Source organism: Centroberyx gerrardi, chromosome 19 (genome assembly GCF_048128805.1).
Source record: "Centroberyx gerrardi isolate f3 chromosome 19, fCenGer3.hap1.cur.20231027, whole genome shotgun sequence".
In the NCBI taxonomy this organism is placed as follows: Eukaryota; Metazoa; Chordata; class Actinopteri; order Beryciformes; family Berycidae; genus Centroberyx; species Centroberyx gerrardi.
Genome location: NC_136015.1, coordinates 2,437,831 through 2,463,429, shown reverse-complemented (window position 1 = coordinate 2,463,429; position 25,599 = coordinate 2,437,831). Strand labels below are relative to the sequence as shown.

The following is a 25,599-nucleotide window of genomic DNA, read 5'->3' as shown; positions in this document are numbered from 1 at the left end:
CTGCATTGTTGCTATGTTCTTTTTGTTATGCACGCATTGCAACATATCTGGATTCAAACATGTGCTGCAGCTGGAAACCACGCCAAATATAACAGCTGGCCAAAGCTGCTGTTAATGCTGCATTCAATTCAATGGGAAAGATAGTAAATAAGAACCTCCTGCTAGAAAATACTGTTCAGCTCAGCTTTCAGATGGTAAATACTACTAGAAAATACTGTTCACTCAGCTTTCAAGTGGTAAATACTACTAGAAAATACTGTTCACTCAGCATTCAGGTGGTAAATACTACTAGAAAATACTGTTCACTCAGCATTCAGATGGTAAATACTACTAGAAAATACTGTTCACTCAGAATAAAACTGATAATTTTCGATTTTTATCTTGGATTTCTCCAGCTTCCTGAATTTTGACATCTCCAACAAGGAAATGACTGTAGTCAAGTTTAAGGAATGATACATTCATTTCAAATAAAATGACCAGTATGATTGATTTTCATCACACAAATGTAATTTTGTGATAACTCTTAAAATGCCACGACAGGACACAACTACTGGCTGATCAGGAGTGACCAAAGTCTGCAGAAAAACACCTAGAAGTCATCGCTTTTGACCGTCATTCTGCAGCGTAGAGATCTTGATTCAGACGTCTGTATATAAATAGTTCATCAGGATGAGGTCAAGACATGCTGTCTTGCTCACTTTTCATCACTTTCAGTTCTGATGTCGTGCAGTCCACCCAGCGAGCTGCCGTTTATCATTTAGTGTCGTTATGCTGTCGTCCGAGTCTCTTGCAGCACCATCAGCTGCTCCTCCATGTTCTTCACCTCCTGCTGCAAGGCTGAGATCTGAACAGACACGAGTATAAAGGAATGAAGTAGTGTTATGACAATATCTTGTAAAATATATCTGCATAGCAAACAATGAGAGCAACTTCAAAACTCCAGTATTCAAGGTATCTTGCAGGTTTCAGAAAGCCAAATGTAAGACTTTTAAGATCTTTTTAATGCTACCTGGACTTGGATTTAAGACCAATTTAACAACCAAAATAAAGAAACAAAAAGCTGGGACTGGAATTGGATTTGTTTTGATCACCCGCTGCCAAAATCTCTAACCTGGCAGGATGACAGGTTACCAAAACTCCGTCCAATAAACAAGCTGCGTATGAGTCACCTAACTTTTGTTTATGAGCCCTGGCTCACTGAAATGAACCAAATACAAAAATGCAACAAAGTCATATTTTCCACTCTGGCTCAGACCAAAGAAAACCAAATGGAGGTGTGATCGCACCCTTAGTCAGTGGAGAGTTGATGAAGCACCACTCCCACTACCTATCCCGCACCATATCCACTCACCTTATTCTCCGTCTCCCGCCTCACATGTGCTGGAACCTTCTCCAGGTAGTCCGGTGATCTGGTTCTCCTGAGGAGCTCCTCCAGCTTGGGAAGCAGCTTCTCTTTGCGTTGGGAGAGCTGGAGGATCTGTTTGTCGATGTTCATTCCACTCTGTCAAGTAGAAATGTGTGAATGAAAAGTAAGAACAAATATGGATTGCAGCATTAGAATGTGTAGAAAATACCAAAAGAAAAAGTGAATGCAGAATATGTATGATATGAAAATATACCAAACATATGAAATGTATGCAGTATGAAGTAAGTGGAAAAATTATAAATATAGCAATATATGTATGCAATGTAAAGGACATGGGAATATGAAGAAAATATATATGTGAATTTACAGCAAAATACACAGGATTGCATTCACATCAACAATTTTACAATATGCTGTATAGTCAGGCAGTATAGTAGAACGGTGGGAAAAAATAAAGAATAATATATAATAGAATAAATATAATATAAGAATAATAGAAAATGATGGGAGAGCTGCTGCAACAGTTGTCCACAAGTTCGGCACCATCTGGATAGTCTTTAAAATTGCAGCCAACCGCAGTGTACAGTGCAATGAATGTCATGCTGCCTTTAAGTGCTGAATAAATTGATTAAAACATAAATTATACACCTGATACACATTGTCTCCCCTATTCTGCCACTGAAGAACAAAGCAGATCTGTGTGACTTGATTTCTAAAGTAAAACGACAGCCACCGAAAAAGAAGAAGGAGCTTACGAGGAGCACCTGAAGGCAGCAGAAGACAGAAGCTGATGATAGTTACCTGAACATGAAGGTGGAGCTGACATGAGTGATCCACCACACCCACAAGGCTTTCTTTAGGCGGAGGAGGAGTGGAGGGGAGGGAGAGGAGGCCGTCGTCTCCCTGAGGACAGTAGATATGGAGGCCGGAGATCCGGCTTAAAGTCTGAACAGCTGAACCAAAGTGAAGGAGGGTCTGGGCCTGGCTGGGCGAACACACTGCCCACACTGAAACACAGAGCAAAGGCACAAGGGAGCCATCACAGTCTGTGAGAAGCCAGATCTGAAACTATTCAAAAGTCACCACATGTAATTAAGCCAGTTTCACTCCATGTAATTAGTTTCACTACATGTAATTAAGTCAGTTTAACTACATGTAATTAGTTTCACTACATGTAATTAAGTCAGTTTCACTCCATGTAATTAAGCCAGTTTCACTCCATGTAATTAGTTTCACTACATGTAATTAAGTCAGTTTAACTACATGTAATTAGTTTCACTACATGTAATTAAGTCAGTTTCACTCCATGTAATTAAGCCAGTTTCACTCCATGTAATTAGTTTCACTACATGTAATTAAGTCAGTTTCACTCCATGTAATTAGTTTCACTACATGTAATTAAGTCAGTTTCACTACATGTAATTAGTTTCACTACATGTAATTAAGTCAGTTTCACTACATGTAATTAAACCAGTTTCACTCCATGTAATTAGTTTCACAACATGTAATTAAGTCAGTTTCACTACATGTAATTAGTTTCACTACATGTAATTAGTTTCACTACATGTAATTAGGTCAGTTTCACTACATGTAATTAGTTTTACTACATGTAATTAAGTCAGTTTCACAACATGTAATTAAGTCAGTTTCACTACATGTAATTAGTTTCACTACATGTAATTAGGTCAGTTTCACTCCATGTAATTAGTTTTACTACATGTAACTAAGTCAGTTTCACTCCATGTAATTAAACCAGTTTCACTCCATGTAATTAAACCAGTTTCACTCCATGTAATTAGTTTCACTACATGTAATTAAGCCAATTAAGCCAGTTTCACTCCATGTAATTAAGTCAGTTTCACTCCATGTAATTAAACCAGTTTCACTCCATGTAATTAAACCAGTTTCACTCCATGTAATTAGTTTCACTACATGTAATTAAGCCAATTAAGCCAGTTTCACTCCATGTAATTAAGTCAGTTTCACTCCATGTAATTAAACCAGTTTTACTCCATGTAATTAAACCAGTTTCACTCCATGTAATTAGTTTCACTACATGTAATTAAGCCAATTAAGCCAGTTTCACTCCATGTAATTAGTTTCACTCCATGTAATTAAGTCAGTTTCACTCCATGTAATTAGTTTCACTTCATGTAATTAAGTCAGTTTCACTCCATGTAATTTGTTTCACTCCATGTAATTAAGTCAGTTTCACTCCATGTAATTAAACCAGTTTCACTCCATGTAATTAGTTTCACTCCATGTAATTAGTTTCACTCCATGTAATTAAGTCAGTTTCACTCCATGTAATTAGTTTCACTCCATGTAATTAAGTCAGTTTCACTCCATGTAATTAGTTTCACTCCATGTAATTAAGTCAGTTTCACTCCATGTAATTAAGTCAGTTTCACTCCATGTAATTAAACCAGTTTCACTCCATGGAATTAGTTTCACTACATGTAATTAAACCAGTTTCACTCCATGTAATTAGTTTCACTACATGTAATTAAGCCAATTAAGCCAGTTTCACTCCATGTAATTAGTTTCACTCCATGTAATTAAACCAGTTTCACTCCATGTAATTAGTTTCACTACATGTAATTAAGCCAATTAAGCCAGTTTCACTCCATGTAATTAGTTTCACTCCATGTAATTAAGTCAGTTTCACTCCATGTAATTAAACCAGTTTCACTCCATGTAATTAGTTTCACTACATGTAATTAAGCCAATTAAGCCAGTTTCACTCCATGTAATTAGTTTCACTCCATGTAATTAAGTCAGTTTCACTACATGTAATTAAGTCAGTTTCACTACATGTAATTAGTTTCACTACATGTAATGAAGTCAGTTTCACTACATGTAATTAAGTCAGTTTCACTACATGTAATTAGTTTCACTACATGTAATTAAGTCAGTTTCACTACATGTAATTAGTTTCACTACATGTAATTAAGTCAGTTTCACTACATGTAATTAGTTTCACTACATGTAATTAAGTCAGTTTCACTACATGTAATTAGTTTCACTACATGTAATTAAGTCAGTTTCACTCCATGTAATTAAACCAGTTTCACTCCATGTAATTAAACCAGTTTCACTCCATGTAATTAGTTTCACTACATGTAATTAAGCCAATTAAGCCAGTTTCACTCCATGTAATTAAGTCAGTTTCACTCCATGTAATTAAACCAGTTTCACTCCATGTAATTAGTTTCACTACATGTAATTAAGCCAATTAAGCCAGTTTCACTCCATGTAATTAGTTTCACTCCATGTAATTAAGTCAGTTTCACTACATGTAATTAAGTCAGTTTCACTACATGTAATTAGTTTCACTACATGTAATGAAGTCAGTTTCACTACATGTAATTAAGTCAGTTTCACTACATGTAATTAGTTTCACTACATGTAATTAAGTCAGTTTCACTACATGTAATTAGTTTCACTACATGTAATTAAGTCAGTTTCACTACATGTAATTAAACCAGTTTCACTCCATGTAATTAAACCAGTTTCACTCCATGTAATTAGTTTCACTACATGTAATTAAGCCAATTAAGCCAGTTTCACTCCATGTAATTAAGTCAGTTTCACTCCATGTAATTAAACCAGTTTCACTCCATGTAATTAGTTTCACTACATGTAATTAAGCCAATTAAGCCAGTTTCACTCCATGTAATTAGTTTCACTCCATGTAATTAAGTCAGTTTCACTCCATGTAATTAGTTTCACTTCATGTAATTAAGTCAGTTTCACTCCATGTAATTTGTTTCACTCCATGTAATTAAGTCAGTTTCACTCCATGTAATTAAACCAGTTTCACTCCATGTAATTAGTTTCACTCCATGTAATTAGTTTCACTCCATGTAATTAAGTCAGTTTCACTCCATGTAATTAGTTTCACTCCATGTAATTAAGTCAGTTTCACTCCATGTAATTAGTTTCACTCCATGTAATTAAGTCAGTTTCACTCCATGTAATTAGTTTCACTCCATGTAATTAAGTCAGTTTCACTCCATGTAATTAGTTTCACTCCATGTAATTAAGTCAGTTTCACTCCATGTAATTAAGTCAGTTTCACTCCATGTAATTAAACCAGTTTCACTCCATGGAATTAGTTTCACTACATGTAATTAAACCAGTTTCACTCCATGTAATTAGTTTCACTACATGTAATTAAGCCAATTAAGCCAGTTTCACTCCATGTAATTAGTTTCACTCCATGTAATTAAACCAGTTTCACTCCATGTAATTAGTTTCACTACATGTAATTAAGCCAATTAAGCCAGTTTCACTCCATGTAATTAGTTTCACTACATGTAATTAAGCCAATTAAGCCAGTTTCACTCCATGTAATTAAACCAGTTTCACTCCATGTAATTAGTTTCACTACATGTAATTAAGCCAATTAAGCCAGTTTCACTCCATGTAATTAAACCAGTTTCACTCCATGTAATTAGTTTCCCTCCATGTAATTAAGCCAATTAAGCCAGTTTCACTCCATGTAATTAAACCAGTTTCACTCCATGTAATTAGTTTCCCTCCATGTAATTAAACCAGTTTCACTCCATGTAATTAGTTTCCCTCCATGTAATTAAACCAGTTTCACTCCATGTAATTAGTTTCACTCCATGTAATTAGTTTCACTCCATGTAACTAAACTAGTTTAACTACATGTTATAAAACTAGTTTACTACATGTACAAGTCAGAGATCTTTTCAAAAATCTGGAGATAGTTTATACAATTTGTGGAGACTAATTGACAACTACTTTGTGTAGCTGATGTTGATGGTTATTGAATTATGTGGCCTAGTTTTGTCGATGCTTTTTTAAATTGTTGCCTCTCATGTCTTGATTCAACCTCCCTATTTATTTTCATCCTGACAGCTGAAGGTCCAGACAATACACTGTGTCCAACCCATCCCACTGCCTACCTAATCAGTGGCATATTTTTGAACTACTTTTTTTCTCAGTAACTTGACGTTAATTAATAAAGATAAATAAAATTATTTCTTTTGAAGGGAGCTTTGTTGTAGTTGAAATTGAAATAAATATCAATATCAATCAACTTTTAACACTCGCTTGAAGCCAAACATTTCTTTGTTGATAATGAAATTTTGCAATAAATGATGCTGGAAATACATTTTTCAAAAATATTATGACGTAGGTTTGGAATAATCAGTTTGACGAATGGTTCAGTCTCATTGTAGAACAGTTCAAAATTGGCTTTGGACGTTCTGAAATGTCTGAAACATCTGTCCAATATGACCTCCCAGAAATATCATATGTGTTCCAACATGTAGAAGTCTCCATCATGGTTGTATGGCCATTAGTTTGTACATTAGAATATCAACAAGTGCATTTCTTTCTTTTCATCTTCAGATGAAAGCATGAAATATGGCCAACATTATCAATTATTTTATTAACATCATCAATTATTGAAAGACTCCATTTCTCTGGTGGATGTGTTTTTGATATTCAGCAAGTCTATTTATTCTTTTCAACCATCAAATGCAAGTGCACCTAATTCACACTTTATTTTTTGCAACATTTCATACGTTTGCGTAAAATTTGCCTCACAGTTGGATGGAAACGGAGCTTGTGTAACATCCAAAGAAGCACTCTTTGAGTATTTATCTATATCGTGTATATGGACATTTGTGTCCAAGTGAATTTGAGTTATGTTGTCAGTGGTTTTGAACTGTAATATGACTTACTGTCAGGTTTTTCTTTGGTCATGCCACACTGGGCCCGGAGGGAGCGGGCCACTCTGACCACTTCCTGGACCAGTGGGAAATCTCTTTCCTCTTCAGGGAAATGCCAGTGTGCCTGGCAGGATGGAAAAGTTAAAACCCAGGTCAAAGAAAACACAGGGAAAGTGGAAAATCAAAACAAACAATGTAATGTAACACATTTAAGAGAAAATAATGTCAGAATTATAGATTAGGATTAGACAAATATATAGGGCTGATATTGGCTTTTTATTAAAAATCAGACCTGGTCCAGTCCTGATATGATGGATATGATGCAGTTTGACTGATTACATATTTATTGTAGAATTGATCAATACTACACTGGTTGTCTATAGGAAGACCTTAACCTGGACTGATTCTAATGAGACATCGTGATGGGATTCATGGTTGCATTAATATTATTAATATTGTCACCATTCTGGAGGGGAAACACTGTCTTTTTTTTGGAGGTTTGTAGTTTTCCCAATATGAGATATGTCAAAGTAGCACGGTAAAATACAACTGACTGAATGAAATCCTGTATCCTTATCTGCTAATCTCATCCAAACACTGATGTAAATTGAACTGAATTATATATATATTTTTCTCTCGGAACAGCCTAGAGCATATAATATACCTACACTACCAGGGAAAAGTTTGGGTACACCAGATTTTTCTTTATTTTTACTATTTTCCAGATTTTAGAATAATAGTAAAGACATCAAAACTATGAAATAACACAAATGGAATTATGCAGTGACCAAAAAATGTTAAACAAAGAACTATCTTATATTTTAGATTCATTAAAGTAGCTGCCCTTTGCCTTGATGGAAAGGCAATGGCTTTGGAAAGAAATTCACACACAGGATCAACTTCACTATTCATATTTGCATTTAAGCATAAGCCTTTAGATCAAAATGGATTTAAGAGAATTAAAAACATAGTACATTCAATCAGGTGGGTCCAAATTTTTGACTGGTAACAGATAACATTTTATTCCATCATCAGTAAGCTTGGTTGCTGTCGTACCAGTTGAGAGGAGCGCGGGTAAGGCTGGAGGCACAGGCTGGCCCCGGCGGCGGGCCTGAATGGCTGGAGTCTCTGCCACAGCTCCTCGGTGAGGAAGGGCATGAAGGGGGAGAGGAGGGCGAGACACACAGACACGCAGTGATAGAGGACGCTGCTGGCCACCTGCCTCGCTCGGCCACTGTGCTCTGTGTGGAGCTGGACCGCTGCCCTCTGATCCTGCTGGCCCAGCGCTGGCTTCACGCTCTCCTGCAACACACACACACACACACACACAGGCAGAAAGAGAGAGAAAGAGAGCAGCGATGAAAAACAGCGATTTCCATGCCAGAGGGACGGCTATTGCCCGTACTCTGATTAAGGTCTTATTCAGGTTAATCTGTTTCCATGAACCTTTGATACCCTGTGATTGAGTCTAACTGTTGTCAGGAATAAACCAGTTAACAGAATATTCCCCTCCCTGTTTGACTGAGCAATAGTAGCTTACTTATAATACAATGATGATCCCAATTCTTATCTGTACAATGTTTTTTGTTGACATCAAAATGGACATCAAAAACCCCATAATCCTGTGAGAGTCTGATGGTGAAAACCAAAAGTGGAAGCAGTACGATGTTTCCATGCCACAGTAACCAGTTTAATATGGGAGTAAGCCAGGGACCTTAACCTGGTTTCTCATAATCAGAGTCTTCTAATCTAACACAGTTATGACGTTTACATGTGTCGACCCAAAACCAGGTTACTGGAGTAATATATTACCATACTACAAAATAATTGAGGAAAAACCCAGAAGTACGTTCTCCTATCGTGTGACATCATTTAAATTATTTGCATGCAAGAAAAGGATTGTGGGGGTTGTGTAAAAATTGCAGCTAAGATGTGAAGATTTATTGTTAAAGTTACGTTTTACAGTAATACAACTTCTATTTATTATATACGAACTGCTCAATAACTAACAGATTTGTAAATAATTTTTTACCAAACCGTGATGTAATGATAGTATACAGGTGTAGAGGAGTAATGTAGTTTAATAGCGTATAGCTTATATAGCATATAGAGGAGCGAAGTGACTAATTGATTAACCTGGATTTCAGTTTGGCAAAAATGCAGGACAGAGATATAAGAACCAGTGAAGCAGTAAGCTGTTCCTCACCATATAGACGTCACAGAGACTGTGCACCCAGAAGGAATACAGGGCAGACGTGACAGTGTGCAGCTCACAGGCTTCAAAGCCCTGTTCACACTGCAGAACTGTGCTGTAGAGTCTAGAGCACACCCAGCGGTCCATACTGCTCAGAGGAGCGGTCTGAAAGTTGTAAAAAAGGAAATGTAAGTCTTTAGAGACAACAAGAGACAACATATATAATATATTCAATTAATTACTTAGAACTAGAAGTGAATTTTCATCCGTCTCAAAGTGGGACAGTATCCTATCCTCCCCCTAATTGAGACGCTGTAGGTAGATTGGTAGCCTCTATCTCATACCAGTGGTATTGCTAGTGCTAATGTTTCTCAAAATTAAGACTACATTTCCCATAAGCCCCGCAGTTTCCTGTCCCCCCCCTCCCCCTCCCTGGTGTCTTTGTCTTTACTGAACATCAGATGAACATGTTGGATGTGATATTCCCGTCAGCATTTCACCCCTTCCACCATCTGCCACGTGGCCAGAAACTGCAAGTTTGGGCTTGGTGTGTGCAGGAAGAACAACGCCATCTTCCTGTTCTGCATAAAGACAGTGACCCACAATGTAAAATGCAGTGTAGAGGCTACCAATCTTCTCATCTGGTCTCATCTGTTTATAGTAATTATAATGTCTCAAAACTAATGTGGTAATGATTTATTGATGTAAAAATCTCTAAAAACACCATGTCACACTAAACACTGAAGACAGTAACTGCTACCAGTCCGAGTTGCTCAAAGATCTTATTTCTCAAAAAGTCTTCAGTAGTGAGAATAAGAGGCGGCACAGCAGACAGACTGGTTCTTTGTGCTGTGTCTCCATTACCTCCTCCAGTGTTCCCAGTTGTGTTCCTCCGTCACCCAACACTCCCAGTGTGAATCTCACTGTCTGCCACATTTTGTTACAGAAGTGTCTGCAGCTCAGGACCTGAGAGACAGACAGGCTGATGTCCTCTCCTGACGGACAGATAGACAGGCAGACAGACAGACAGACAGTCCCATAGTCCAGTGGTTCTCAACTTTTTTCATATCAAGGACCCCTAATTTAGTCCACATTAGGGCCACGGACCCCCATTTGATGAGATTTTGTCTCTTGGACCCAAATCTGAGAATATTTTTATTGTTAGATGATTTTGTCCAGAATTCCATGACTATCTGTATTGTAGGAAGACAGATAACAGAGAAACTATGATCAAAATAATCATTCTTCTACATTCTTTAATTGTTCTTGTAAATGAAATAATGAAGTTTAACAATTCATCAATTTGCTGGGGACCCTCTGGAACCCCCTCAAGGACCCCTGGTGGTCCCTGGACCCCACATTGAGAACCACTGCCATAGTCAACAAGTAGTAAGTTCTACTGCTGCTATTTTGCACACCCAAATTTTCTCTGTCTTTTCCATTTGTACATTTCTACGTTTTAGCGTTGAAATTGTCAGTTGTGTAAGTTTATGTAACCCCCATAATATTCTTATTTATATTCTATTTTCTTAGCTGTATCCTATTATTATTTGCTGCTGCTGCAACGACCCAATTTCCCCACGGGGATCATTAAAGCTTCATGTTATCTTAGTACATTCTCAAAAGAAGGGACGTTTACTGCTAGGTTTCTCTTGAAAATACCGTGAAGTGATTTCACTTGTCTCTCTGACAATAGAGCACCCACAATCATCCGCTTTATCCCCCCAGGCTTCTACCAAGAGTAAAGCTACAGAGAATAGACAGAGAATAGACAGAGGTGAGTGGCTTTGACAAATGGTCTTCTTTGTCAGATAAAGTGAACAGTGATGAGAGTCACTCACCCTGTATCTTGTAAGAGCAAAGGGCGAATCGCAGAGCATCGGTACCACACTCAGGGATTCCCTTAGGGAAGTCTTTTCTCTGTAGGGAAGGAGATAGAGCGGAGAGCGATGAGAGGGGATGTAATGAGTGTGCTCAGTCAGCCAGAAAAGAAAACATATATGGGGCGGGCTGACCTGTGCTTCCATGGCAACCATCCTTTCTCTGGGGTCAAGGTTTCCATCCTTCACTTTCTCTTGAAGCCTCTGGGAGGAGAAAGAAAAATAAGAGGAATTTGACGACAAAATGACATTATGTTTGAATCCAGCTGAGCGGATTAGGATAGACAGGGGTCTCAGAGGGGCTGTTTAACAAGCGCAACTGTCAGCTTTATTGTAAAGTTCACTGCAGCATCCCATGCCTCTTCTCTGCTGTTATTCACAACCACAACACACTTATCAATTCTGTGACAGTAGTGTCCTTCCTACATCCCGGAGGATAAATACTGCCTTCAAGTGTTCATCATAAGCGCCTACTTCCGAGTGTGGAAGTCGTAAATATGACTTGTTGTGTATTCTGGTGCTTTAGTTCCTAAATAATAGCAAGATGGAGCCTGAAACAAAAGTAGTTTTTCGGTGGCTATTGTTTTATTTTAGAAATCCAGCACCACAGAGCTTCTTTGTGCTGCAGCACGGGAACTAAAAGTTAAAGAGTGAAACTTGAAAAATAGGACAATTATTTACTACTGATTTACAATGAATTCCAAACAATAACATCTAATAATAAAATACATCACTTTTAGGCCTCCATGCTCTCTGCCTCCTAAACATCACAGGCAGAAAATTCCCACTTTCTCAGTTGTATTTACCACTTAGCTGAGCCACTGGCGAGCGCTCGTAAGTACGATATTTCCGACAGCACTTTAAGGCACCATTACAATCCTGACCCTTCAATGTGATGAATAACAGCAAGTCGTAAACAGTAATATGTCTCTGCGGGCTGAGCCCACATGCCACCTACCTCCAGAGAGATGCCAGATATAACATCTAATGGGTCAATAACATTTCCCAGAGATTTGCTCATCTTCCTGCCATGTTTATCCCTCACCAGAGAGTGAAGCAGAACCTGAGAGCCATAACCGGAACAGAAAAGAGAGAGAGAAAAACAAGAAAACAGGCTGAATGAGCGATTCGTCCATGAAATGATTTGACCTAAACAGAGTTCATAAGGAACAGATACATGTTCTCAAACAAACAAAGGCTTCTTGATATCATTTTCTCCCCATCTTCCTTTTCTAAACCCGAAGTAGTGATTTCTCTCGATGCGGAGAAAGCATTTGATCGGGTGGAGTGGGGCTGTGTGCTCTTCACGTTAAAACTATTTAGGTTTGGGGAAATTTTGAATTTTACAAACGCTCTATAAAAATGCTCTATACCTCGCTCCAAGCGTGTGTATGCACAAATTCATCTAGCTCAAGTTTTTTTCCAGTAACACAAGGCACATGCCAAGGCTGCCCGCTCTCTCCCCTCCTTTTTGCTCTTACCATTGAGCCTTTATCAATTGCTCTAAAGGCCAACTCTTCATTCTCAGGCATTAGGAGACCAAACATAAAGTGTCTCTTTAATTGGACGATTTACATCTATATGTTTCAGACCCTTTAACATCCATTCTGCACATTTTAACAGTAAGAAATGATTTGCTGTTAATGGATTACCTGTTTAAAGGGCAACTGGCCCGTCAGCTCCGTGCCCAGCATCACCATCCTCGCCACCCAGAAGAAGATGAGGTCACTCCCTGTCTCCAAAATGGAGTTGGGGTAGTACCGCTGAAGGTCGCTGGTCTACGGGAAATGAGAGTGTAGTTATAATGCAAGGTGACAGGGTGTGCATGGGTGGGTGTCTCAGGAGTTATTGTCGGTGAAGGAAATCCAGTACCTGCTGAGGCCAGCCCAGCATGGCGAATGGAAAGAGCCCAGAGGAGAACCAAGTGTCCAGAACATCAGTGTCTGAAACAGGGAGCATGCACATGTCAACAACAAAAAAACAAAATACCTACCGTATATAAATGTCAGTGTTAATACAAGTGGCACTACTTTGATCAAAATATGAATGTATAGACATGCTTTTAAGTAATTGTTTTTTAACCTGTTTCTTCCTGTTGGATTTGCCTGTTTGTTTTTATCTTATTTGTTGGTAGAAAGCTTTCAAATAAAATTATTATTATTAGTAGTATTAGTATAAATATTGGTAGTAGCAGCAGTCTTACTATTATTGTATAATATAAGAAGAAGTAGTAGTAGTAGTAGTAGTAGTAGCAGTAGTAGGTCTGGCCTTTTTATTGAGCATTTATCTTATTGCCTTAATGTCTGTAAAGCACTATGTTGGTAGGAACCTTTCAAATAAAATTATTAGTAGCAGTAGTGTTAGTATAAATATTAGTAGTAGTAGTAGTAGTAGTAGTAGTAGTAGTAGTAGTGGCAGTAGTAGTAGTAGTAGTAGTAGTAGTAATAGAAGTAGTAGTGGCAGTAGTAGTAGTAGTATAGTAGTAGTAGTAGTAGTAGTAGTAGTAGTAGTAGCAGTAGTGGCAGTAGTAGTAGTAGTATAGTAGTAGTAGTAGTAGTAGTAGTAGTAGTAGTAGTAGTAGTAGTAGTAGCAGTAGTGGCAGTAGTGGTAGTAGTAGCAAACATGTGGTTGATCAGTGGATAAATGAGCTGCAATTAGTGAATGCAAAGGTTAATGTAATGTTCCGATCAGATGATATGTGATGGGTCCCGATGGAGGTGAGTCACCCTGAGTCAAAGTGATGGACTCCGGCTTCACTCCATATTTGACAGCAGCTCTCTGTCTGGCCTCGTCCTCGCTCCTTCCCCAAACCCACTGCTCCTACCAGAGATGACATAAACAACAGCAGCTCACCCCACTGTAAAGACTGTCTGGAACAGGGTTAGATCCATATACAGGGTCGATATAAGCATTTTATTAAATATTGGATATAGGCCAGTCAATGTCCTCCCCTATGAGGTTCGTCCTTGACCACAGCTAGTGAATATGTTTTCATTGTTATTGTTATTTTCATATCAAATATCTGACCAGATAAATCATTACAGAGAAGTGTGGGAGCTGCTAACCCACATAAAATAATTTAATTAGTGTGACTTTCAATGGGGTGGTTGTGTTGGTGTAAATGCAAGAATAAAATTCTGGGGGGAACACTTAATACTTTTAATAATAATAATAATTTTTGGGATGTTTTGCAAATATAAATGGTCAAATTTAAAGATATTGAATATTGGGACAAATCTGTGCCTTCAATCCCAAAATATCAGTATCGGCATTCAAAAAATCGAATCGGTCGCACTACCTAGTCTGTGACACATTCTCTACTGACAGAGTACATGTATGTTGTGATACATGACAACACCATGGCCTATGACTGAAAATGTATGAACGTAACGATACATGACAGTATCATTCTGGAAATATACCAACCTCCTGTTTGTTAGGAGAATTGGGAAGCTCCACCCGATAAGCAGGGATCTGATGACCCCACCAAAGCTGTCTGGAAATGCACCAATCACTGTGAAGGGAAAGCAAACAGAAAGTACATTGTTGACATCCCATATGTTGAAACAAGGACTCTTTTATCTCATCTCTATACTAGAGAAAAGGGCAGTGATAACCAATGGCTGTGTTCCCAAATCACATAGCCTAGTGGTGTCACTTCACACTGATGTCAGACCAGTAGTGACGGCACAAACCAGTGTTGTTCCACCTCGCACCATTGTCCATTGGCAATTATCAAATACATTAACTTTTTCCAGGTGAAAGACAGGCTACCTGATGTTGGACAGCCAGTTTTTCCATGTTTTGGTGTAGAAGTGAGGGATGATTTCCAACTGTCCTTCCTCCACAGCCTGAGAGAGAAAGAGTCACAGTTGAGTATCGTGTAAATGCTGTTCGTAAATGACGTTGAAGGATATGGAGGGCTTTCAGGTGACGCAACACACACCTCTGGCAGCCATATTGGAGGTCTTCAGCTCTTGGGCAACAGCTGAATGTGTTTTTAAATGTACAACTTGGCTGTTCGAACAGTACTGAGTAGACATGGTTAATTTCTGTGCCGTATTTGGTCATTTCATCGCTAATAAATCGTATCAATTTTGTGTTTTGATAATGTCAGCTTGTTAGTTAGCTAACCATAGTATCTAGTAAGCGAACTGTTTTGTGTTAACACATCTGATTTGTACACTAGCGAACGTATCTAGTAGAAGCTAATGTTGGCAGTGACTGGTATATGCTTTGGTAAATTAGCCTGCTGGCTAGTTAGCTAGCTAACAAAGCCAAACACCAGCTGTTTGTTCAGGTTAACTGAGCTGACTCTTCTCAAGCTACAACTCAGAGTGTTTTGGAGTAGAGACTAGGGCTAAAGACAAGACAGTTTACTGTGTCACAGTAACCTACATTTGGAAACAAATCCACCTTAGCACACTATTCACTTTTACGACTAACATTACTGAATGGACCTGCAGCCACACCACAACAATGTTTTTCAGGTATCTCTCTTTTTCTAGCTTGGTTGTTATATATTTAGACATTATTAAGTAACAGCCAATTCTCCACTCCATGATGGATTCAGACGTGGTTGATAGGGGATTTGTGGTGTAACTGCAAACCCCTATGCACAAATGGTTGACCTAGAAAGCATAACGCCACAACCCTCAACTCCAATTACCTGTATGGCTCTGTTGGCCATCTCATCACAGCGCATGAACCACTGCTTCTTTAACAGAGGCTCGATGACATCCCCCGAGCGGCTGAGATGGAGATGGAGAGGGAGGAAAGAAAGAGAAAATAAGTAGACATACCGTAAAAGACATAAGACACATAGAAACCAAGTATACAAAAGAGATTTACCGTGGTGTAGTGTAGCTGCCATTGTCTGGTATCAGGAAGGTGAAGGCAAGTGAAATACAAGCAAGAAGATGGCCTATGATCAAATTTCATGTCACATCACTGGAAACGCCTTAAAGGCTTTCTAAATGAACTATGATGTAACCTGTTTTTACCTGCTGGAAATGCTCATTATTCTAAATAAGAGATTTACTTCAGGCTATCTGCAGGCTATCTGCCTTTTTAATGCTACCTAGAATTGAATTTAAGACCAATTTTAACAACCAAAAGCAAGGAAAACCAGACTGTTTCTGATTTAACATGTCTAATGGAGGTTCTGAAACTATAAATGGGCAGAATAAGAAAAAGGACGCCAGGAAATGAAAGGAAAGAAACATGAAGTCCAACTGTGTTTAGTGAAGCAGATCGCAGATACTATTAACCTTGTTCTGTATTAATCTAAGAGGGGACATGCAGCACAAAGTAATTATATGGTGAAAAAAATAGGACCTCAAATAACTGTATTGAAGACATTCTAATAAATTTTAAGGCTTTAAATGTAGATCATTTATTGTAAGATTTTGTGACACTTTTTAAGGACCCACAAATAGCCTGGGAAGGGAACTAACATCTTCATTTCATTAATTCATCCCTTTGGTATTCTTTTTTCTAATTCTAATTTTAATGTGCAGTAACAAAACAACACACAGAGGAAACACATTTTTTAGGGGATACAAATTTTGGCACAACACCAGTCGGGTTGGTAAACATGAACTTGCTGTGTGCAGTTCACTGACGTCACCTTAGAGGAATTCTGGGTATTGGAAGATCAAATTTGTCAAATAGTTAGGCTACTTCACGCTGGTATTTGGAGCCGCCAGCAAAGTTGCCTAGTGCAGCTTCAAACATGACCATTAAAAAACCACTTTATGAACAGGAACAGAGAGATGAATGTACACAGAGAGAGCCAGAGTGAGTCAGTCTGGTTTGACTGCATGTCTTCTTTTACCTGCAGATGGGTAAAGCCATGGCGTGATCCTTCTTTCCTCTGAACAGCTTCTTGTCGGCCAAGGCGTCCACGACTCGCTGTCTGGCCTCGAAACGCTTCACCCCCTTAAAACAGACAGAGGAAGGACACGCAGACAGATAGGAAGAACTGTGAAAAGACTAGAAGAGACTAGGGGTCCACCGATATGGGTTTTGGGAGGCCAATACTGATATTTTTTAGTTGAAGCTGGAGATAGCGGATAGTCATCTTTAAATTTGACCATTTTCATTCCCAAAATAATTGAAGTATTCAGCGGAAAAAGCCTCTGAAACAGCATTTAGACCATTATGGGAAACTAAAACTCTCCAATGAAAGCAAGACTAATTAAATTCTGCTAAGTGGGTCAGCAGCTCCTTAAGGCAGAGTTTCATTGCCAGTTTTGCATACTGTTTAGTAAAATCCTCCCACATCACACTGGAATGATTTCACTGGTCAGACATCTGATATAAAAAATAAAATAAAAACATATTCACTAGCTGTAATCACTCCACCTCCACCATATCAGAGGTGGATGACTGGCCCAATCTCAGCCAATATATATGAGTCTAACCCTTTTTTTTACAGTCTATGGTCTAACCCTATCAGACAATGACAGTGATGTTCATGCACCTCCAGCCACTGTCCACAGAGAGGCGTCATTGTCCCGTTTCCCGCGATCACAGTGAGACGTGGAAGCGAGTGTCTCTGTGACAGCAAGAAGTCAGTGTGGTCGTGGGCCGGAGTCACCTTCACCGCACCTATAAAATATACAGATAGGAAAATTCATGAAGGCAACCAGCTCAGAGGATATGGAAGCTTCAACAGTGCAAAGAACACTAAACCAACAACATTTCCTTTGCATAGATTTGTTCATTATCTACATAACCTACTACAATGTTAATATCATACAATACTGCTTTTCCCTAACAAAAAAGTTACATGTGAGTTCAGTTTTTCTCATGTTGTACTCTGACATCCCATATGACAGTTTTTACTTCAGATGTGAAAATTTTAATAGGTTAAAAGGTTAAAGGTTAAAAGTGCTTTTGTTTATTTTTCACGTGAAATTGTTTTTCTCACATTTTCACCTGCCATTACATATGACAAGATTTCACATGTGAAAACTGAATTTTACATGCAAAGAGACAATTCACAGGTAAAAATGTCATGGGGAATTCCACATGTTCACATATTAAAACCGACATGTGTCCAAAAAGCACATGTGCAGTGAATTCACATGTTTTTCACGTGATTTTTTTGTAAGGGTTGTTACCCGTTCCTAGCTCCATATCCACCATTGTATCAGTGACGATGGGCAGGAGTCTGTTGGTGAAGGGGTGTCTGCAGTGCTTTCCATGAACATCCTGGAAAAACAATAGCAGGTGAAAATAAACATGGTAAATGTACAGAATATGATGATATGAGCTTGGCTAAACAAACTGTCTATAGGGCCTATAAATACAAACATGAGATGAACAAACATGAGAGAAAAATTGACATAAATAATCCAATAATCCACTATATAAAAGGTTATATCATATAAATTTGATTTTCAAAACCAACTGGAATCACTAAATAAATACAAACACAGACAAAGATTGCCAATGACATCTTTCATAAAATGAATTTCAGTCATTCAAAGGACCATATCTAGATTATCACCTGAGTATTACATGTCATAGGATCTCATCATTCAACCCCTTAGGTGATATAGTCTGTAGAGTATACTTCCCCAATATCAGCCACTTCGATCACTGAAGTTTAACGAGAAGTCACTGAAATGGACCGCCACTGGGTAATCACTATCATTTCTCGTAGATTAACTTTTATGTTCACTAATTCTCTGGTTTTCCCAACATACATCAAACCACATGGACATTTGATCATATATACTGTATATATAACAGAAGTGGAACAGGTGATAATATCATTGATAGGACGTTTTCCTGAATGAGGATGACTAAATAAATTCACCCTTTATCATTTAACATTGTGCATATCTCTTACATTAATAACGCATTAGTAATACATAAGTGCAGGTGTGTGTGTGTGTGTGTGTGTATGGGGGGGGGGGGGGGGGGGGGGGGTTGCTACAACTATTTATAGTGGATACATTGTCATTTCCAAAATGTCCATACTGTGATGAAGATCAATGTGGACTGAAACAGTAAATAAAATAATTATGTACTGCGGGAATTTCTTCATTCTGAGATGTGTTTTCTTCTCTCTGTGTTTTGTTTTTAATCTCATCTGCTTTTTCTTTGTTTTTAAATCAATGTATTCTATCGTAGCGTTTTTATCACATCACTTCAATATTTTAGCACTGTGCAGCTAAACCAAACTAAAGTGTCCAATAAACCATCGCAGTGAACCCAATATAAAATTCCATGACTTTTTCATGACGTTCCATAACAAAGCCAGAGTGCTTCCATGAGCTGAAAATGTTCTTCCTTCCTGGTTTGTTAATGTTGATTTTATAAAGCTGTAAACAGCCTGGTTTCCACTCCAGTGGGCTGAAAACCACTATCTAATGCAACAATTTAATGTATGAAACAAGTTGGAAAATACATTCTGCTATATTCCTGCAAAGTGACCCACTTGTAAAACTCCATGATATTCCCTGAGAATTCATCAAATTCCCTGACTTTCCCTGTCTGGAATACACCTTTCTAAATGCAATGACATTCCAGAAATTCCAGGACCATTTGGAACCCTGCCATCAGAAACTGTTTTGACTGGTACTAGCCTGGTATCGGGGATCATCAGGGTGAACGGCTATGGCCACGTCTCCCAGCATAGTCTCAGGACGGGTGGTGGACACTGCCACCTCTCCGTCTGGAGAGCGGACAAAGGGAACAAAGTTAAAAACCCGCAGAGAAACAGACGACCAAAACAGAATATGGTTCAAAATACTCACCATGGCCTTCTATAGGGTACGCAAAGGTAACCATTGTTCCAAACTCCACCTTCTTTTGATAGCCAGGAACAGACAACATGGTCTGACCAGACAACTCCTTTGAGTCAACCTGAGGACAAAACCACAACTTTAAAATTAAAATCCATCATCTATTATTTCAATTTTAAAAGCGGTGAAATGATTAACTCCTGAAACATATTGACTCCCAGTAGATGGCGCTACATTACCATTACACTACCATTACAGATCCACCATCATGTTTAACAGTTGGCAACACACATTGTGGGTTGAACGTAAGCCAGTCTGGGCTCAAGTTTCAAGTTTCAGTCCTGTATAGGTGGTTTCTATTATTTTTTCCATCCACTGTATATACATCCATATAGAACTTTGGTACCTCTATGTTGGAGATGGCAGATTCCAGAGCACAGCTCCAGCTGACCAGAGCTTCTGAGCGGTAAATCAGACCGGAGTCACACAGCCTTACAAAAGCCTCGGTCACAGCCCTGCTGAAACCCTGAAGAGCACAAGACACTCACTCACATTTTAAAATGCTTTGTGTATCATTCTTCAACATCAATATCATTGTCAAATTAAATGTGATACTTTGGTATTATTACCACAAACAAATGAGACCATGGTATGTTCAGTGCTAATGTTTCTCTAAATTAAGACTACATTTCCCATAAACCCTGTTGCTTCCATTGAAATACAATAAAGCAATAATGCTGATAATAATAATATATATAATAATATATAATATCAATATAATATTAATATCATATCAGTTGTTATACTAATGTCTTGAAATTAATGTTAAAATGCTACATGTAGCACATTTAACATCTAATATCATCATTACTACACAATATATTTTGGATATAATACAACTGAATAACAGCTGCAGCGGAATGTATTGGCACGCCTGTTAAAGATGAGTTTTAAATTATGTATAATGAAAAAAAGACCAGTAATGGGTCATATTTTAATGCTCAGGTTAAAAAAATTTTTTATTTAAAAGTAAATGTTTCGATTGAAAGTTTATTTTCTGTCTGTAATAGATAAAAGTATAAAAGTTATCTGAACCCCTCAGGAACACATGATTGTGAGAAAACAATATATACTATTTAAAATGTAATAAAACCTTTTGATGAGGTATCAAACTGTTGGATAATGCAATAACATCTGACATTGTAATATTGTTTTCCTGCTAATGTAACACATTATTACATTTGCAACCCATTTAAAAGGGACACTTTAGTTACATTTTGACCAATTATTACAATATTGTCGGTTGTTTCATTATCAGTTGCTACAATCAGGTTATGGATTTTTTACTCATATAGTGTGGAGTATATGGTTAACCAAATAATGGCAAAATATTTGGATTTGTAGGTAACTAAAACTATCCTAAAATCATTACAGTACTATCCCCATGCACCAAGACAAAGATAGCTAATTTTATGGTATTTTCTTCAAGCTTTTTTCATATTGACTCTGAGGGAATTTGCCAGTGAAAATTTAACACACATTATCCATCTCTATCCAAGTTATATAGAATTTTAAACTCATCTTTGTCAAGGATGCCAACAGCTTATTAACTAAGTAACGTATATCACTGGTGTCTTACTGGATCCATAGTGAAGCAGGCTCTGCTCCAGTCCAGAGAAGCTCCAAGCTTCCTCAGCTGGTGGTAGATCTCATCTCCCTTACTGGGACATACAGACACAAAACCAATGCAAACCTCCATCCACTACACCAAAGACTATATCGGTGATAAGGAATATGGATGTGAAGATGGCGGACTCACTCGTTCTTCCATTTCCAGACCTCCTGTAGGAACTCCTCCCTGCTGAAGTCCTGTCTGTGCTTCCCTTTTTCCCTCAGCAATCTCCTCTCCACCACTGTCTGATGGAAACACAAAAGACAAAATAAGACAGGAGGCACAACAGGTTTCCTCACATGCCACATTGTGGAGATACTATTCACATGTCTGAGCTTAAAGGAATACACCAAGATTTTGGGAGATTGTCCTGTTGGTCAACTTAACTGTTAAGTGATGAGAACAGAGAGATCAAAATTATCCATGTGTCCCCAGTAGATCCTTGGCTCTGGCTCCATGCTAACACTTTAGCGTACACTATGTTGAGTGATAGTAGGCTCCATGATAACACTTTAGCATACACTATGTTGAGTGATAGTAGGCTCCATGATAACACTTTAGCATACACTATGTTGAGTGATAGTAGGCTCCATGATAACACTTTAGCATATGCTATGTTGAGTGATAGTAGGCTCCATGATAACACTTTAGCATACACTATGTTGAGTGATAGTAGGCTCCATGCTAACACTTTAGCATACACTATGATGACTGATAGTAGGCATTATCGAGAGTGAGAAAATGAGAACTTGTAGCAGCTCTAAAGCTAAATGCTAAGCTATGTATATGCTATGCTTAAATTATATGAAGCTAAGTCTGGCAGTTTTGTGTAACTTTCATTCTTCTTCATTGATGTTCCAAGGTATTGTGGGATGTCCTACTCTGCCTGAGGATCACTGTATGCTTCCTTCAAAGTCAGCCAAAACAAGGTACCTTAAAAGTATGCTTCCTGTGTCCTACCCGAATGAGACAAACTTGAAAATTTTGACTTCCTACCTAGAAATGCTACCTAAATAAGAAGTTTCCTTGGGTTAGAGACAGGGCCAATGTATGCTAAAGAATGGAGCCTACTATCACTCAACATAGTGTATGCTAAAGTGTTAGTATGGAGCCAACGATCTACTAGGGACACACATGGATGATTTTGGTGTTTATGTTCTCATCACGTAAGGACACAGCTGACCAATGGGACAATCTCCCAAAAACTCTAAACTATGATTATGTTTATTTTATTTTGGAGCATTTTTAATCTTCCTCTAAAATATTCAGTATGTCTTGTTGTTGTCAATCCAATTCACCCTTGTATTTTCTTTTTTTCAGCATATGACTGCTATGTTTAATGTCTTTTTCCTTATATTAAAATATTATTCACAAAAAATAACTGAATATAGTAATATCTACAATGCCACCAGCCCAAGGTCAGACTGTATTTAAAATGTCAATTGTACATGTATGGGCTACATGTACAATTGACATTTTAAATACAGTCTGACCTTTTGCAACTTTCAGCCCCCAAACATTCCTAAAAGTAACAGTATTATTTGTAAGAGAGAAATAACTTCTTAAAGACAGATAGAGAAGGAGTTGCCATACCTGTGTAGCGATACCTGCATGGTCATATCCAGGGACCCACAGTACTTTGTAGCCCTGCATCCTCCTCCTAATGGATTATAAAATGGTGAATTAAATTCCATCATCCCGATTCAGTTCTCAACCAGCCACGTTTTCCAATCCACCCAATATGTCATATATGTTGGTGGTAGTTACCATCGAACCAGGGCATCTTCTATAGCTACAGTCAGAGCGTGGCCGAGGTGTAGAGTGCCAGTCACATTTGGCGGAGGGATACACAGAGAGAAGGACTGATCCACAGCATGAGCTAATCTGTCCTGAAGAGGTATGAGAACACATATTTCATACAATATACGCATTATTTCAGAGTGTCATTTTTTTTACAGCACACAACACATCAACAGTACATTATGGTAATAAGACAATGCTGAAATAAGTTGTACTTGTAATATAAGATGCGTGAGGTTGAAACGTGACTTGCAAAACACAAAATGGCTACAAATGTTTTTAATGATTTAAAAAAGGAAATTAAATACATTTGTTCACAAATATTTTCCCAAGTTTGCAAAATGTGTTTTATACATTTGCAAGTCATGTTACAACCTCACGCACCTTATAATACGAGTATGACAGCTTGTAGCATGACTTTTCTGCAAGTGGACACTGCAAATATTTTTGATGACTCACAAAAGTAAAAATTGATGATAGCTCCTATGGTCAAATACATTCATTTGCAAAATGTATTTCACACATTTGCAAATAGCTGTTTACAATTACAAAATACATTGGAAATTTGCAATTTGTATCATACACACGCATTTCGCTTTTTAAGTTTACTGATTGGCGTACATATTTTTTTGGAGTACATATTTTGACATTTGTGTTACATGTTTACAAGTCATGTTACAACCTTTAGCATCTTACAATACAAGGACAGTTGGTAGTTTCTAATTCCCACAGCTCATACTAAACATCAGCATCATTCAACACTACATTCCAATAGGTAATGATGAGACCTATTGTAGATGAAAAGTTATTCTACAATCCTTACACCACATTCTTGTAAAGCCATTGCAGCATTGTTCAAGAAAGTACTGTCATTGTATGTTAGTGTTGTAAAGTTTAAATTCTCACATGATGCTCTGGAGTGAAGAATCCCTCTTTCTCCCACCACTGATACCAGTTGGACTCCACATACTCTGGGCTGTAGGACGATGGGAAAGGCAGGGTGGTGTCTGCCGAAGAAATACAAAGACAGCTCGCTAAGTCTGCAGAGAGAGAGAGGTGCTGGAAAAGACCAACACCTATGATAGGAATGAGGGGGAAAAAAATATGGAGGAAGCATATTACCTTTCTTCTCTCCAGAAGCTGTTGCAGCAGTGTACTCTATCCTCTCTTTCTCGCTCCATTTCATTCCTTGATCTTCAGCATTCTGAAAGTGAACATTTTGTCTGAGAAAACCTAAAGACGGTAAAAATCACAGTGTGCACTGGGCTTTAAAGTCCAGGGAAAATGTTTGTTCTAAACACAGTTGCAATGGTGCTTGGTTGGGTATCTGATTCCTGTTTTTCACTGTCTTAACTGTAACATAATCACATAATAAATTAAGAATTGTAACAGATAGGCTGCTTTACAGCCAGAGACTCATATGGGAAGATTTTAGTTGTTGTTGATTTAGTATTGGATTGTTGAATTGTCTGTGGGGAGATAATAGTGGTGAGTCATACTTGTGATTACAATAGTCATTCTTATATGTTCTCTAATTGGGCTATTTTCTAGTGAATTCAATCATAGTAAAGTGTTTCTCATTTTGCTAGGGACCTCCTGGAGCCCCCTCAATGACTCCTTGGAGGTCCCCGGACCCCACTTTCAGAACCACTGAGTTAGAAAACAGGTGTTGGAAGACCTGATAATAACTTACATTGTGTTGACTTGACAGTATGGCCCTGTCCCTCTCTCGTCTCCTTTTCTGTTTCTCGGTCTGGGTCCGGAGAGAGGAATTCGGTTGTGATGAAGAGGAGGAAGAAGGTTTTGGCGGCTTGCTGGAACAGAGTCTGGCTGCTCCTCTCTCTGTCTGCATCAAGCAGAGGACACGACCTGCCCTCCACATCCTCAATACAACACAGAGGGAGGCTGAATGGAGAAGCAGGAAAACAAAAATGAATTCAAGCTGATATCGTTTCAGGTATTTTGTGAGGTATCTACGATGAGGAGAAACATTTCTACTTACTGTACTTTCAATATACAGTATGCTCAGACTTGCCAGCTACGACCTTTCAGCAACACCCGCCTGTACAGCGGAGAAAATGCATTTCTGTCAAATACTTCACGTGTACACGCTCCAACACATTCTAATTTCACGAAATTATAATGTGTCCCATTGAAATTGTGCTTTTATAATCCAAAACACTTTTTAATTCTCGCCACAAGGATGTCGTTTATTGGCGGACT

At 38.2% G+C, this 25,599-nt stretch overlaps 1 protein-coding gene across 1 annotated transcript; it reads right to left on the bottom strand.

Annotated features, from left to right (window-relative positions):
• Nucleotides 1-485: 485 nt before the first annotated feature.
• vars2 (valyl-tRNA synthetase 2, mitochondrial) lies at nt 486-25,599 on the bottom strand. Its single transcript, XM_071919137.2, has 30 exons — nt 25,379-25,599; nt 25,070-25,281; nt 24,499-24,580; nt 24,283-24,383; nt 23,344-23,465; nt 23,170-23,236; nt 21,724-21,821; nt 21,544-21,625; nt 20,311-20,430; nt 19,917-20,025; nt 19,746-19,834; nt 18,273-18,363; nt 17,630-17,757; nt 16,982-17,085; nt 15,815-15,896; nt 14,920-14,996; nt 14,572-14,659; nt 13,872-13,965; nt 13,018-13,088; nt 12,798-12,923; nt 12,104-12,208; nt 11,281-11,349; nt 11,107-11,185; nt 10,130-10,260; nt 9,278-9,430; nt 8,128-8,373; nt 7,084-7,195; nt 2,168-2,373; nt 1,352-1,501; nt 486-844 (listed from the first exon to the last, which is right to left on the bottom strand). The coding sequence occupies exons 2-30, from the start codon at nt 25,256-25,258 to the stop codon at nt 767-769; spliced, it is 3,249 nt and encodes a 1,082-aa protein (XP_071775238.1). The 5' UTR covers nt 25,259-25,281; nt 25,379-25,599; the 3' UTR covers nt 486-766.

What these genes read in the sequence shown, in the direction of transcription:
- vars2 (XM_071919137.2), bottom strand. Translation starts at nt 25,258, where the DNA reads ATGTGGAGGGCAGGTCGTGTCCTCTGCTTGATGCAGACAGAGAGAGGA. An exon ending in CCTGCTTCACTATGGATCCA is followed by an intron (nt 20,431 to 21,543) that starts GTAAGACACCAG and finishes TGTGCTCTTCAG; the next exon opens with GGTTTCAGCAGGGCTGTGAC. An exon ending in TGCTGGGCTGGCCTCAGCAG is followed by an intron (nt 12,924 to 13,017) that starts GTACTGGATTTC and finishes CATTTCCCGTAG; the next exon opens with ACCAGCGACCTTCAGCGGTA.